The sequence below is a fragment of the Vidua chalybeata genome, chromosome 6 (genome assembly GCF_026979565.1).
Source record: "Vidua chalybeata isolate OUT-0048 chromosome 6, bVidCha1 merged haplotype, whole genome shotgun sequence".
Classification (NCBI taxonomy): Eukaryota; Metazoa; Chordata; class Aves; order Passeriformes; family Viduidae; genus Vidua; species Vidua chalybeata.
In genome coordinates this window covers 40,594,880-40,610,816 of record NC_071535.1, presented here as the reverse complement: position 1 = coordinate 40,610,816, position 15,937 = coordinate 40,594,880, and the positions used below count along the sequence as shown (strand labels likewise).

General features: G+C 44.8%; 1 protein-coding gene across 4 annotated transcripts in view; it reads left to right on the top strand.

Moving 5' to 3' along the window:
- The window catches only part of CD82 (CD82 molecule), a 39,228-nt gene that overhangs the window by 13,850 nt on the left and 9,441 nt on the right, over positions 1-15,937 (top strand). For all 4 annotated transcript variants that reach the window (XM_053946746.1, XM_053946745.1, XM_053946743.1 and 1 more), the window contains exons 2-5: positions 5,839-5,920; positions 11,053-11,125; positions 14,436-14,560; positions 15,708-15,782. In XM_053946746.1, coding sequence (XP_053802721.1) covers positions 5,858-5,920; positions 11,053-11,125; positions 14,436-14,560; positions 15,708-15,782 — 336 coding nt within the window. In that variant the 5' untranslated portion in view covers positions 5,839-5,857. The remainder of the gene's footprint in view (positions 1-5,838; positions 5,921-11,052; positions 11,126-14,435; positions 14,561-15,707; positions 15,783-15,937) is intronic.

Sequence of the window (15,937 nt, the reverse complement as noted above, 5' to 3'; positions counted from 1 at the left end):
TTGTTTATGTTTTCAAGGTCATTACACAGCTGGTATTATCTCAGTGAAGCTTAAAGGAAAGTTCAGTGAATTCAGGCTTGGGTCATTCATCAGCTCTGTGGTTATTTGCTTGCCAGAGACAAGATGTACTTCCCAGGTGTACTGAAAGTCCAAGGCCTTTGTATATTAACGTCAACAAGATGAACTCCTTAGGATATTCTTTGTATGTTAATGGGGCTGTAACTTACAGTCCCTGCCCTGAGGGCAGTGATGTACCTGGTTAACAGGAGAATTAGTAACTCTGTCATTGTTCATTAACTGGTACTGTTGTGTGAACCTGTCCTGTCTCATCAGTCATGATCAGGAAACTTTGATTGCCAAATGTCTGTTCTGCATGTGCATGGATAGAGAAGCAGCTGGACTTTCAGGTGCGAGGGTTCAGAATCCTGCAAAGAATAACCTGTTTCCTCCTCAGCCCCAGGGCTTTGTCAGCTGCCCCTTCCCCAGTCTCTCCTGCATGGGGATGTCTGCTTTGGAGCTGGGAAGTGGCCATTTAATGAGCAACTCTAGTGTGCTGGCTTTTCTGGGTCTCAATCCTGCTACTCGTCTAATCTGCTTCTGGATTGGCATCATACTTTAAAGAGTAACTGCACTGGCCTTCAAAATGGCCTCAGCCTCAAGCAAATTACTGTGCAGATAAACATCTTTTTTTAAACATCAGATAAACCAGCAGCATGCATGATCCCTTCCTAGGGACACCTGCTAGTTGCTTTGGGCAGAGGGATCAAGTTGTGCAACCTGAGTACATCAGTGGGAGTTCCATCTCCAGGATTTCTTGGTCAATCTGTCTGCAAATGAATCCAGCTAACTTTGGCCAGTGTTGTGTGTGAAAAAGAAAAGACAGGTGAGACTGGATCAGGGACAGCTTTAGGTGTTTTAAGTGTCCAGCCTTGTAATATCTTGAGGGAAATAACCTGTTGCAATGTGTAAGACTTAACCTAAGTGAGGAAGGTTGTTGCTTGCTTGTTGTGTCAAGAAGCACCTGCAATGCTTGAGATCAGCTGAGGCTGCTTTGGAGGTTGCTTCAGTGGATCAGCTGGACTTTCACCCAAAAATCCCCCTCCTTCCACATCAGATGCAAGATGTGAAAGAGGATCAGGTGCAGAACCTTAGTTCATAGTGCTGACTGCTGCATCTCTGCATCTGTCAAACTGGAAGTTTCACCTTGAGCAGACAGGGGGAATAGCAGATCTGAGCCATCATGCCAACCTTAAAGGGCATTCAAGGTGTTTGTGGGGGCAATGGAAATAGCAACTTGTCAAAGCCAAATCTGCTACTGGCTTGACCTCATCCTAGCCTGATAGAAGTTGGTAGTAGTGTGTCCTGTAGGGTCTACCTTTGTTTTATGTCCCCTGGTGTTAGAGCCTGAGGGGTGCTGGTGGGGAGTGACTTGTCAGAGTACACAGAAACAACCTGCAGCTTCTTTGTAACCAATCATTTCCTGTCCTTAAGCAATAGGATGTGGAGAAGAGGGGACAGCATCCTCAGGCTATCTAGGTACAGTAAGATGTGAACACTCTTTACCTGAGCTGGAGTATTGGAACTGACTGTCAGAGCTGTCAGAGTTCATGTGTGCTGTCCTTAAGGGTTTGCATGATCTTTGCACTTTTTGTAAATCTACTGAGACAGTGATTTCCACAGCTGTTCTGCTCTGGTTTGTTTTGTGGTTCTTTTCTTTCATTGCACTCATAAATGAGCCCCTTATTTGTGCTGTACAGTAACTTGGCAGCTGAGGTGTTTCAGCTGCCGGAGCTCATCAGGGAGAAACCTGCAGAGTGAGCGTGAGGGTGGTGCTGCAGAGGAGGGCTGAGCCCTTCCCAGCAGAGCTGTGTGGCCCAGGCATGTACAGAACTAGGCTGGGCCAAATATCATAAACTTCACTGAGCACCAAGCGTGCAGTGCTTTCTGGGTGAGGCAGTACAGGATCTAATTGGATAGAGCAGAATTGCAATTAAAAATTAACTTAGCCTCTCTGTCCCTTGACGGTTGTGGTTATAATGTCTGTACATGAATTTTCCCCTTCCTGCCTCTGTGGCCAATGGTGGGATCAGGAGGCAGAGGTACTCAACTCTCCCTATATCACCTGTCCTTCTCTGGGGTCACCTTTTACAGGAGGGGGACAGGGAGTTTCACAGGCTCCTGTGACAAAAATAAGTTAATCTCTGAGCTGTGATGGGACTCCTCTGCCATTGCTAAAAAAGCAGGCCTCTATCTGCATCTCATCAGGCACACATGTCCTGGATTTTATGTTCCTGCTCCACATACAGGTCTTGTTGTCATTGTTGTTGCTGGGAGAATGATGGGTCTGAGACCTGGAGGTCATGGAGGGGACAGGAAATCATCCCCTGATGCCAGTCTAGCCTGTGAAGACTTGTTCCATTCCTTCCTGCTAGGAGACCCCTGAGTTCTGGATCAATTGATGCCTTCCTGGTATTAGTTCTCCCTTCAGGTCCGTGGTCTGAACCTTGGTCTAAGAAATACCCTGGATCAACTTCACAGCAGCTGACCAGACTGTGTCGGCAACCAAGTTTTTATGGCAGTAGTACCTCAAAGCAACACGCTGCATAAATAATCCTGCATATCTTTACAAAATGGAGAATGAGAGGCTGGAAGAAATGCCATTCTGCAAGCTGATGGTGTCTTGTGAAATCCTCTACAGAGCTGGCATCAATCTGGAGAACAACAGGGAAAATCTGGATGTGTACAAGATTGTTGAAAAAAGTGGGTGTTGCTGCTTGAGGATGAAAATTAAATGGTCAAAACAGTAGGAGTAGAGAGGGACAGGAAAAAAACAAGTAATTGTGGACAGTCAGTGGAATTTGAAAGTTGCATACTTCATGTATTTAACCTTGCATGCATTGCTGCAAGACATTAAGGCTCAAAATTTGACCAACTTCAGAAGGCAAACTTCAGCTTTTTACTGCAGCACTAGCTATGGTACTTAAGTTTTCTTTTTGCTGCCGAGTGGCATTTGGATATGCCTGGTTGTGCTAACTCCTAGCTCATCTGCTTCCAAACCTGACCTATCTGAAATTTTCTTGAGCTTCTGCTTCTACTGTGTGATAGTGTTGCTGGTTTTATGACTCTGCAATTTCAGAAGATGGAGTTTTGAGGAGTTTCATTGATGTAGTGGACAAAAGTAAGTTAATTTGCAAAGAATGGAAAACTGAAAAATCTGTAATATTTCAGTGGAGCTCTAAAGTATCTTAAAAGCTCAAAGCAAAACCTTAAGACCCTTTTTCTCATCTGACATGAAAACTGTACTTTGAATTACTTTATGGGTAGGAGCTATGAAAGAGATACATTGCCCTGTGGCAAGAAGAGAATGGTGCGTAATGCTGTAATGCACAGTTGGGGTTTGATGTTTGTTTTGGGGTTGTATTTGGAATAAACATTGAAGATGGTATGCCTTTAACAAATAGATAGGAGTAGAAGAGCCCTGAAAGCAGTATTTTACTCTTGTTACCTCAGGCATATCTTCTTCCCCAGTAAACTTGCTTTGCTGCTTAATTAGCTGAAATAACTTTTATAAAGATCTTAACAGCTTTGCAAATCTGTTTTCCTGACAAATCAAAACAATGTGGGCAGTTTAAATAGGCAGCATGTGGCTTTTAGTGCTAGGAAGCAAGTTAGCGAGTTCTGAGACTTGCCCCTCCCGTTTGAAATTTAGGGGAATTGCACCTGGGATCAAATGTCTTAAGGTAAGAAGTCCAGTGCATTGTGCAGGAAGTTGTTACCTTAGCTTACTTCTTGGCTAGGTTACAGGAGAGAAAAACATTTGTAACTCCCACAAGAGAAATCCATCATCACCTAGGGATCTGGCTGCCTTTGAGTTCTGGTTAGACTGCCAGGCTCCGATTTGTGATCCTATTAAGAGGAGATGTGTTCATGGTGAAGCCAGGAAGCAAGCCAGCTGGATGGGAAAATTCACATCTTAGTTATCCTCTCCAAGTGCAGCCTTAGGTGTTGGTACTTTCCAGGACTAGTGGCCTGAGAGAACATTTCTCCTGCAGAGGAAAGGAGGAATTCTGCTAACAGAGAGCCTTCATTCACTTTTCCTAGGTTGGTAGTGATGCAGCTGTTGTATAGTGCATCTGTGCTGGAACAGAACCAACTCATGGTGATGACTGCACTGAAGAACCTTGAAAATAGGAATACTGTGTGTTTGATATTTGGTGTACATATGGACTAGAAACTATTACAGGACTTTTCCATGGCTTGTTTGAAGGACCTACTTTTGAGTGCAGCTGTCTTTATGGCCTCTGACCTGAGGAGTTAACTGAAGAAAAACTGACTGGGATGTTGCTAACCTGGCTGAGCAGTAAGAGCTCCTTAGGTGCAATGACTGCTATACAGACGAGATTTGAGACCAGCCTGTAGCACAGCTGGCTGACATTTCATATCTCTGCTGCTTCTCATCTCAATAACATCTTGCTAGGTGCTGTGCAGTGATGAGCTTAGCACAGTCTCTAGCCATGGCATTCCTTGAAGTTAGAGCAGCAGCTTGAGCCTCAGAGTTCAGTCTTGTGGTCTCTCCTGATAGTTTGAGGGTGACCATTGCCTGTTGGGAAGGCTACCCAGTTATAACAAGGCCCACATACCAGTTTAGCTCCAGAGTTAACCTAAATATTTAATAGGATTAAGCGAAAGCCTTTGATTGAAACAAAAGAACGGACTGGGCTCTGGTGATCCTTGGTACAGCGAGGCTGACAGCAGAGAACCTTGCTGACCTTGCTCTCTCTTAGGGCTGTTTCTTCCCAGGCCAGGCTGGTGACCCCAGCCTATTATTGCTTTTCCTCTGGCTGGTGATTCTTAAACTGGCATGGTATGTTTGGAGCAAGGAACTTGATAGAGCAAATTTTAAGGAACTTAAAAGTTCTCTGTTGTTTATATAGGAAGCAACTGAATCTGGGCTGGGAAGGAGAAGCAGACAGAGCCACAGAATGGTTGGAAGGGACCACTGTGGTCATCTGGTCCAACCTCCCTGTTCAAGCAGGGTCATCCAAGAGCACATGACACAGGACTGCATCCAGATGGTTCTTGAATATCTCCAGTGATGGAGACTCCATACCCTCTCTGGGCAATCTGTTCTGGTGTGTGGTCGCATGCACAGCAAAATTGTTCTTCCTCATGTTCAGGTGGAACTTCCTGTGCATCAGTTTCTGCCTGTTGCCTCTTGTCCTGTTGCTTGGCACCACCGAGCAGAGCCTGGTTCATCCTCTAACACCTTCTCTTCAGATACTGACAGACACTGATGAGGTCCCCTCTCAGTCATCTCTTCTCTAGGCTGAAGAGATTTTACTCTCACAGCCTGTCCTTATAAGAGAGGTGCTCCATCCCCTTAATAATCTCTGTTGCCTTTAATAATCTGTGTTGCTCCAGAAGCTACATTCTTTTTCTGCTACATTCTTTTACTGCTGTCAGGGAATTGAAGTAGCTTGCATCACTTTTTACCACCAGGAGTAGTAGCTAGGGTTGGTGTTTTGATTGATGCTACTATTGCAAAGTCCATATAAATAGTGATGAAATTAGCAGTGTATTTGTGATTAAATTTCTTCTGTAACTGCCGATAGCTCTGTGTCACTCTCCCGAAGATCTTGGCAGCAGTGACTGTAGTGTGGTGCTGGTGTCCTGTTTTACTGTCCTGAAAAGGCAACTCTGGTATTCTGTGCTGTCTGTGCATGTGCTCTGAGGTCCACCAGATGACCCAGAGCTGTGCACAGGGTAAGGGTGTTGCTCTGAAGCTGCCCAGAGGACCTGTGTGTAACATAACTCCTTGTCTCTCTGCTTTCCCCTTAGGTCCCGTAAGTGAAAGAAGATGGGGTCTGGCTGCCTAAAAGTCACCAAGTACTTCCTCTTCCTTTTCAATCTCCTGTTCCTTGTAAGTATTTTGAGCATCTGTGGAGTAAAAAGGAAGGCCTAGACCAAAGTTAGCTAGAAGATTTTTTTTTTTCTGGATGTTAGCCTAATATGTTCATTAAATAAAATGGGCACAGTTTTGGAAGGAAGGAGGGGACTCCTGAATTTGGGGGATGTCAAAGCTGCTGTGTTTGTCTCAAGTATGCCAAGCAGCTCCACTCCCAGTTGCCACCTGCTGCCTCCAGTGCATACAGCTCCATTCCTGCATTGGGAAGGGAAAGCAGGAGTTACGGGTTCTTTCTGGAAGGACAGTAGTTGTAACTACTTTCTCTGACACATCTGGAGCAGCAGCTGAGCTGTCCCTGAGCAGCAGAGCTACAAAACCTGCCAAGTAATGGCAGTGCCCTCCTAAATAGGCCAGCCAGGCTTCAAAGAGCAACTCTAATTTTGTTTGAGTCCCAACGGCTGGTTTTGATTTGTGACAAGATGAATTAGTCCAAGTCTCCTGTTTGAAATGGAGTTGGGGAGGTGGGGGGGACTGGGACAGGCTTGTCTGGGGAAATAAAACAGCCCACTGGGTGCAGTTATTTTCAAGCGTGAGGCTTAGCAAAAGACTAACTCCTTTTCGAACAGATAGGGTCTGGGAGGGCCACATACATTCTTGCATGCATCTTTCTGATGCCTAGATGTTTTGTGTCCTGTGGGCAGCGATGGTACTGCTGGTGATGCCTTCTTGCAGTGGAATGGTGTGGTGGGGAAGTGCAAGGTTTTGGCTTTCCACATGTCAGCAAGAAAATAGCCTATCTCATATCGGTATCCTTTGTGCAGTGTGTAAGGAAAAGGAGGGGTCAGGCTGGGAGAGAAGGGAGGGAAGTGAATCATGATAAGGAGAGCACTGCTTTCTGGTCTCTGTCCCTGCACACAGTTTCACTCCTGCTTCCTGCATGGCTGCACTGTGCTGGTAGCACACAGGATGAACTTGAGGCACATCTGGATCTGGTTTTCCTTGGCTTACTGTGCTCACTTTTTGCTCTCTGTGTTTCCTTCCATCCTAAGAGTAGGTAACTGCAGTGTAATGGTCTGAAGTCAGGGGTGCACAGACAATCCATGGGGAAGGTTCTTGGGAAGGAGAGGAGAGGTATTTCAAGTGCCACTAGGTCTTTCTGAGTCCGATTTAGTTCACTTTAAAGATAGGAAAAATCTGAGTCCAGGCCTGTCCTCCTACTAGTGCAGGACTCCTCTGCAGATACCAGCATCCAGTCTCTCTCCTCTCTTGAAGAAGTGCTAAATTTTAAGCGGCATATACCAACCAGTCTACCCTGGGAAGCTGACCTGTATTTGTTAAGACAGTGTTTGAGTCTGCTGAAATCCAGTATATGGCCACTGTCTTGTTTTCCTTAATGCTCAAACCTCAGTCTGAGTTCATTAGCTAATCTTTGTGTAGAGAAAGCTCTCGTCAAGAAAGCCAGCCTAGCATATAGAAAAGGAGGAAGATGACTTCCTGAAATACTGCTGTACCTTAAAACACTTGTCACTGTTTTTGCTGTATGCTGTCTGTGGTCATTGTGGCATCTTTATTCCACGTTGCCTTTCTCTCCCTGCTCTGCTGAGCCAGGCATGGTTGCAGGCAGCCTGTGGGGAGAGTTATGCTCTCGGGAGGCAGAGTTGAACTGCTTTGTTGGGCTGACCCACATCCACGCTGCACTTTCCTATATTTTGCAAGATTGTGAGGATGGCAGGCGCTGAATCCCTCTCTGGGTCCTGGAGAACTCCAGTTTGAGTACTCCTGTCTGGGTGGCAAGTGATTGGATGTAGCTGTTCTTTGTCTTGTGCACACCCTGCTCCGAGTCAACTCCTCTGGTGTAGCATCCAGCCCCCTTCCTCTTGTGGAAGGCTGGTCTGATTCACTGAGCTGGACTTGGAGAGTAAGAACTTTAGGGTAGGATGTATTGAGAAGGTCTGTGCTGACTAAAGGGAGAAGCTGCTTTAAATGAGCTCTTTAACCCTGCTGTGCAGCACAGGCATTGTCTTCTCCTTGGACTGCTCTGTCAAAGTGAGGTATCCAAAGCCACTGTGTTCTAGCTGAGCTTGATACTCCTCTGGAGTGAAGATTTTGAGTGTGCTTCTGTCTTGACTTTTTGCACGTGCCAGATGTTGAGGAAGGTGGCATAGATTACTCTCTCTGTCTCATAGGAAGTAGGTGACCAGAGATGTTTTTCCGTTATTGTTATTCAAGGTCTGAATTGGGGAGAGTGAGTTGTTGTTCAAGGTCTGAGTTGGTGATTCTTGAGCTTATACAGTGTGGTAGAGCTATATTAATCTAGCAGAGAAACTGCTTGTATTGAGTTACTGTGAGCTGTCAGCACAGACAGGTTTTGAATGCCTTGTGCTGATTTCCTGAAGCTGCTGTGAGGAGAGTGCTTGAGCAAAGGTGAGCATCAATGCTGCTGACAGAGCCCTATGTCTGCTCTGGACCTTGAGCTGAGCCTATGTGATTGCACCCCATGCAGGCCAGCCCTTGCTGGCTAAAGTGTGTTCTTCAGCCTTGCAAATGGCTGAAGCCATTAGAGGCATGCTGGTGACTCCTTTTAGAAATTAGTCATTGAAATAGCTTTTCTCTACAGCTCGAGATCTGTGAGAAGGTTGCTTGCTACAGCTGAAGTAGTTCAGGGACTTAGTGGTATTTTGCAGTCTTGGAGCTTTACTTCAAGGAGGGGTTTGACCTGCTTTGGTTGAAGGGAAGAAGGTTACTTGGACTGCTTGTTAGAAAAGATACCAGATAAGCTTGGAGTATAATCTTAGTTTTCTAATCAGAATTTAACACGTCTGCCTTCCTGGCTAGCAGGCACGTGCTGCAGCACATGCTTCTCCTTAAAGGGAAGACAGCTCTGCAAGACAAGTTTAACAGTCTCTGGAAACTATTTGTTTGGAATATAGAATTGTCTGTCCTACTTCTAATCCTTCAGTAAATGCAGCAGAAGGCTGCTACCTAAAGCAAAGCCTGGAGTTTTAGAGCCTTTCTGTTGACCCCTGTGCCAGGTTCAGTGTTACATCACACAATCTGAGCGTGAAGGAAAGCAGTGCTGGGGAAAGAAAGCTGGGAACCCCCAGCTGCTCTTCCAACAAGATGAGTCAGCTTCATCACATCTTAGTTTTTCCAAACCCCTCTTGACTACCTCTCTGTGGGAAACTGCTGACCCTGTAGTGAGAGATCTGCATTCTTCTGGCTTGGTGTAGAAGGACATTTTGCTGAAACTGGGGGTGAAACCTCCACCCCTTAGGGAGGAGGGGAGACATCTGTTCCCCACTTCAGGAGTTTACAGCAGTGGAACAGAGGAATTAAACTCCATGGAAAGCAGATGTGATTTCTTCTATGGAGGGTCTGAAGTCAAGCCAGTGGCAGAAGCAGCCTTGCTATGCAATGCAAACTCCTGAAGATGCTAAGCAGAGATATTATCCTGCTAGGAAGTAAATACACTCTTGTTAATGGGACAGTGTTTTCTCCCTGCCTGTAGTTATTGTCTCCCTGCCTTCCCCTTGTAGTGTTTTCCATAGCAGCTCCTGGCAAATGCACAAGTTGTGGACTGGAGCAAAGATCAGAGTGAAAACAAGCCTTGGATAGTCTGAGCACCTCATAACAAATTACTTCCCAGGAACTCTGCTTAGCAGCCCTTCTGTATTTTGTCAGCAACAGCAAAACTTAGGTGACATATCAGGGTCAGTGAACCAAAAGGGATGTCACATACAGCCGGGTTAACATCTTTGTTAAAACAAATGTTTATTAAAACTATAGTTGAAATGTGAGACTGCCTTAAACTGTCAATTCAACAGGTCTTGATTCTACCAAGTTTGAGAGGAATTTTTTAGGTGTCCCAGCTGTTGCATGTTCAAGGGGCCTTCCTAGCTTGATCAGCAGACTGAGCATTGTGGGCAGCATGTTGGGACATAAGGCAAAGGGGAATTCCTTTTTTCTGGGATACAACAGCTACATGCTTTCTGTAGCTGAGTCAGTATGCTTCATAGGTGGGAACTTGCTTGATTTCTTTCTAATGCTTTCCCCAGAGCTAACTACATGATGCACCTTCTGCCAAGACAGGAAAGCTTGCAAGCAGCTTATTTCAGACTGTAGCTTTATTTTTGTTCAGAAAAGCTTCTTTGTATGAGCAGCTGAAGCCGAGTGTAAACTTTCAAAGTGTGGAGCCAATGCCTGTCCATACAACCCTCTCTGCCAGCTTGCTTTGGGTGGTGGATTGGCATTTTCCATGTCCTCCAAGTATTAAAACATTATGTAATGAAGCACAGAATTGCCATCTCTCTAGTCCTGTTAGTTTATTTCACTTCATCCTATCTTGAAATCCTGCTGATGTGAGAACAGCTGCTTGCAGTTCACTTATAATTCTTGTCCACTCCTTGTTTCTTCAAAGCCTATTTTGGACCTTTGCACAAGTGTTTTCCAGTCCTAGTTGGCTGAACAGCACAAGTTTCAGCTTCTTATCAAACCTGAAGACTTGCTGATACACAAAGGCTAAAACAGAGCATGCTTCCCCACACCTTTCAAAGTGAGATGGGAAAATGTATGCATTTATTGGCTACTGAATTCAGGTCTGTATTCAGCTGAGTCCCCACAGGGACATACTGCTCTACTAATCCTTGCCCTACATAAGAGTGTGTGGTGAGCAAGGCAGAGGCCACGGCTAATGTTTCATAGCTCTGCTGAGGCTCAGGTATTCTGCCAGAAAGTAGGGGCCAAGCCTCTTGGGTTTCTCTATTAAAAAAAATATTTTAAATCATGTGTTTGTCTTTCCTTGGTTCTTCACAGAAGCAATGCACATACCTTTCTCTTCTGACAACAATGTTCTAGCAGCAGGGTGTCTCTTCCTCAGACTGTTTTGAATGGTCCTCCTATACAACATTATGTACTATTAAAATACTGTGTGAAAAACTGCCAAGCAGATCTTGGGGCTCCTGTGCAGTTGGCTGAGGCATTCTTCCTAGAGTTGTGCTAATCCTGTTTACCCTGGGAGGAGTACCATAGGGGAGATGGGTGGGAACAGCAAAGGAATGATTGTTTTTAAACTGGAAGTATGAATAATAGTGACTGCTTCCTCTTATTTATCTAAGCTTATAACTTACACAAAACCATGTATGTTTCAGATTCTGGGTGCTGTGATCCTGGGATTTGGAATATGGATTCTGGCCGACAAAACGAGTTTCATTGCAGTTCTACGTAAGACTGTGTTTCATCTTCCTTCTTTTTCTAAATTGGCTCTGTTCTGGGGCTGTGTTTGACTGTGGTGTTGTCTAGGAATAGCAATACTTTTGTGCATGGTCTGTAGCCTGAGCAGTAACATGGTGTTTAGCAAGATGGGATTGTTATCAGGGACACAGTGAAAAGGAGCAGCCCTGGAGACATAGCATTCCTTAGTCTTGTTGATTGAAACACCAGGGTCAGACTGAGTGAGACTACTGCCTCTTCAACCAACAATTCAAATATTTTGTCTTAAACACAGGGGCTAGTATTTCATCCTGTTTTCACTGCATGCTCTGTGTTTTCACAATGATTTCCTTATTACCATAATGTGCAAATGCCCCCAATGCCTTAATGCAGTTTTGCTGTGTGAGTCCTTCGCTGCTTTCCTTCTGTAATGATCTATTTCAATTTAAATGTTTTAAATGCCAAAGAAAGTAAGTACCTGGTTTTATTGATGCTTCATGTACATTGAATGGAGATGGTATGTTTGTTGCTAAGCAAGTAGAGGATGCAGATTTGGTGGGGGCAGGAGGGAGGGTGTGTGAAGTGCTTTGACTACTAAAACATCCTCTTGATTATGCTTGATGAGACTTACCCTGGGCATCAGAAGTGTTCTGTTTTGTGCAAGGGGCTTAACTTTCTTTCCATAAAGTCAGCCACAAACTTTGACTTGAGTCTTAACAGAGGGTCTGCTTTCTGCAAAAACCAAAACTGAGCTGGCTTAGCAGAGTCTGGGCTTCAGAGGACTGTAAGTGGACTTTCAATAAATGAGTATCTCAGCTCTATCTTTCACAGTCTCTATGTCCTTTGAGCTCTTTCCTAGAAACATTTCAAACTTTTCTGCTTCGTGGCTCTGGTTACTTGTTTTCACTACCTTCAGAATTGCTGAGTTGGACACCAGCCTCAGACAGTACAGGAGGGCTGCCTGCATGTGGGGAATGAACACTAAAGGCATTCATAAGCCCTGTTCTCAGCTACACTGATTCTGCAAAGGGCTTTATCTCCCAAGTCCTGCTGAGCACTCTGACCTGGTTTGAAAAGTGCTAGATGGAGAAGACACCCCTGCTAATACCACACATGCAGATGCTGCTCCTTACTCTGCTTTTGTGCTGTGGCATCTGGCTTGCTACGGCAGTACTAGAAGGTCAAGAAGCACAGCAAGGGGTGTTGGTTAATAAAGTGGTGGCTTGAGTAGAAGCAGTACATGCAGCCTAAATTGAGCCTATCATGGCCTGGCTGTTTGCAGTACCCCTCACAGTCTGAGGTGTGCTTAGTACCAGTGGGTCAGCAGCTGATTCCCTCAGGTTGATGGGTTTTACAGCCACTTGTGGAGGGAGAAGTCTCTGAACTTGTCTCTGTTTCTTCCCAAGTATTTGGAATCTCTGCTAACAGAGCATTTAAGAATTTAGTTTCCTTCCTGGAGATTTCCAGTATCAGCTCTCTCCCTGCCCCCTCACTTCCTTTCCCATGCCTTGTCCCTCTTTCCCTCTGCTTTAGTAACCTAGGCATCAGGGAGGGCACCCAGCTGCTGCCAAAGGAGCCTGTTGTACTTGCTTGGCTGCCTGCCCAGTGCAGGGAAAAACATGGAGTGATGGCAAACAAGCTGCAGTTGAATGCCCTCAGAGCCTTCTCCTGCAAGACAAGACTATTGCAGATGAGAACTGCAAGTGTGGCTCTTGTCCCCTGACACTATCAATTCTCCAAGGGGCTTTTGAGTTGGAAGTACCTTCTCCTAATGGGAACTTAATGAAGCAAGTGCTTTCTAGCACAGTGGAGGTGCTGCAACCTGGGCACTTGAACACTGACTTGCATGATAGCATAGCTGATTTTGAGGGAGGGAATAGGGTAGATTTGTGAAAGCCACTCCTGTAAGGCTGCTGCTTCAGTAAATGCTTTGCAGTATCAGCATGTAACCTGCACCGCAAGAGTCACAGGACTGGTGAGGAAGCAGGATCCTGGGGTTTGTGGCATATGTCCAGCCAGGGAGAGCTGGCTGAAGTGACCTGTGTGGCAAATGGATCTGTTTCACTTCTTGATAACTGAACTTTCTTCTGTTCAGCATGTTTTAGGGAAAAAAAGTTTGGAAGCTGGTGGCTTATGCCAAGTATCAGAAGCAGGGGGAAGTATATATTAGGGAGTAGAGTATCAGTCTGGGCTTGATTATTCTCCTTTAACATATTTCAGGAAGAGCTCAGAGGAAGTTTGCCTCCTGAGACTTCCTTAGTTCAGGAAACTAAATGCTGAGCTCTAAAAATGTTATTTTCATTAATTACTGGACATCCAGAATTCCCCTACACTCTGTAGCTTGCAGCTATAGGAATGTCTCTTAGTGATAAATGAGGTTTCTAGTTCTATTGTTTCTAGACAGAGTATCTCTTCAACTTTTGTGCTGTAATGCAAGAACTTGTCAGCTGACCAACTCAAATGTAAGAGTTTTTCTTCTGTTGCTTGCAGTACTAAATACTGAGGGGAGGGGGCTGACATCACAGCATGTCTGAAATAATCTGACCTAAACTTGGTTGAAAAACTGTTGAGCATTCAAAAGTGCAGACATTAGAAACAATAGCAAGGGATATCTAGGAGGATTTGTAAAAGTAGCTAATTTGGGTATTATATGTGTTTTAATCCTGGAATAGCATCTGTTTGCAGGGTGTCGTGCCCAGGTGCTGCAACAGCCTGTGGTAAGAGCCTGGCCACAAGCCATTCAACCCAGATTTGCTAAGTAACCTGTCACATCATCTGTGCTCAACACTAGCTGTAGCTTGTTGCGTGTTTCACTCCACAGAGTTAGTTTGTCCCAGTGTTGACTGCAAGTGGATAAGTGAAAACGGAATGGCTACAAGAAGAAATAGTGCTTCAAAGTAAAAAGGCTATCCGAAAAGGGGGTTTAGGACTTGGAAGAAAGCTTCCCTGAAGACAGCAAAGGGAATTGAAGTAAATAGACAGTAGTTATAGAGTAGATCATCTTTTATATTACTGTTACTTGAAGTACATTCATGAGGGAGTAAAATTCCAGTAAGGAGATAACTTTCTCCAAACAAAATTCATTTGTTTGGAGTGACCTTGAGTCTTCCAGACTCTGGAGACCTGCAGGATGGCTTTTAAGTCTACTTTCATCAAAAGACAACCAGAAGCATCTATCTGTCACTGTGTTAGGCACACACCTATGCAGTCCATTTGGAGCAGACAAAGACAATCATAGTAGATATGGAGACAGTTCTATAACTGGTGATGGCAGACATTTTTTGTCAGTAGCTAATGTTGTTCCCTCTCCTGGCTCCTACAGAGATGTCATCTCCTTCCCTGAAGACTGGTGCATACATCCTCATCGGTGTTGGGGCACTTACCATGCTGATGGGGTTCCTGGGCTGTCTTGGAGCTGTCAATGAAATCCGATGTCTCTTGGGTCTGGTGAGAGTATTCATGCCTGTTTTAGAGCCAACCTTTAATACATCTCCTGCAAAATATCTGTTGGATTGTAGATGGGGCTTCGGTCTCCTGGGGATGTTATTTCTGCTAGGTCAACATAGATCTAGTTCTTCATTTGCACACATTAAATTCTTCAGCAGTCAGCAGACTGCAGCAGAACTCCTCAGACATTACTGACAGTGAACTCAGAACTGTGAATGAGAGAGGATATCACTGACACTTTCTGCACACAGTGGGTTGAGGAGTACCAGTTGAGAAGTGTACTCTGTCCCCCTCACCCTGACTTCTCAGTTGGTTCTGTGCTCTACAGTGGTGGAAGAGCAAGTTCCAAGGGCAGTGAAAAAAAAGAGGAAGAGTGACAGTGTCCCGTTATGTCACATCTATGGAAAGTGCAAGAGTTGAGAGAGACCCAACTAAGAATGTCCTGTATGTCAGGACCTCTCTTCAAGCAGTTCATCTATAGGAAGCTTTCTATCCATGATAGATGAGAGGATAACAGCTTCATACACCTCAGCCTGCTACATGACTCTATCTTATTCAGAGCACATATGTATTGGAAACAAAGTACGGTACACACTGTGTATCCTGGTATTAGCAGCATCTCCTTGTCTAGCAATAGCAGCTGCCACCATTTAAAGGTAACCTCAGCAGTTTGCTGGTGAATCTTAAATTTAGGTCCTCAAACAAATCAAATAGCATGTTTTAAAAGGGTAATTGATTAAAATAAAAAAAAACACATTAAAAATTAGGTTTGTGAAATTGACTCTGTTTTCTGTTGTGGCTTGAGGTAGGCAGAGTCCAGCTGATTGATTGAGGCCAGAATGGTCTGTGAATGGAGTTGGATGTGGGAGAGAGAGTCCCAGTTGAGATGACACAAGCAGAGAGGGCGTGTGAACCCTTTCCTTCCTGAGGGCTTTCTGTTGGCCTAATGGGAGAAGTGCTGAAGTGCACTGGTCTGACATTGGTCCCAGCCTTTTCCTGGGAAAGCATTGTTGGTAGCAGAGTTTGTCTGCGGGCAAAAAGATGTTAGCTCATGTTGTGAATTCTTTTGTATATGAAATTTTATTAACTGCTATATGCAGACCTTTCTAAAGACTGACAGTGATCACCTATTGTTTTTTGTTTCCAGTACTTCACCTGCCTGATGATAATCCTCTTAGCTCAGATTGCTGCTGCACTGGTCATCTACTTCCAGAAAGAAAAGGTAAGTCTTTGTTACTGTGCATCTTTTCCTTGGTCTTGGCTTGGGAGAAGGGTGATACCTAGAAATTCTTCCAAACTGGGCTATCCTGTTAGCAGGCATAACAGGATTCTCTTTCCTCTACCCCAGCTCAATAGCTTTGCTGTTTGATTTTTCTA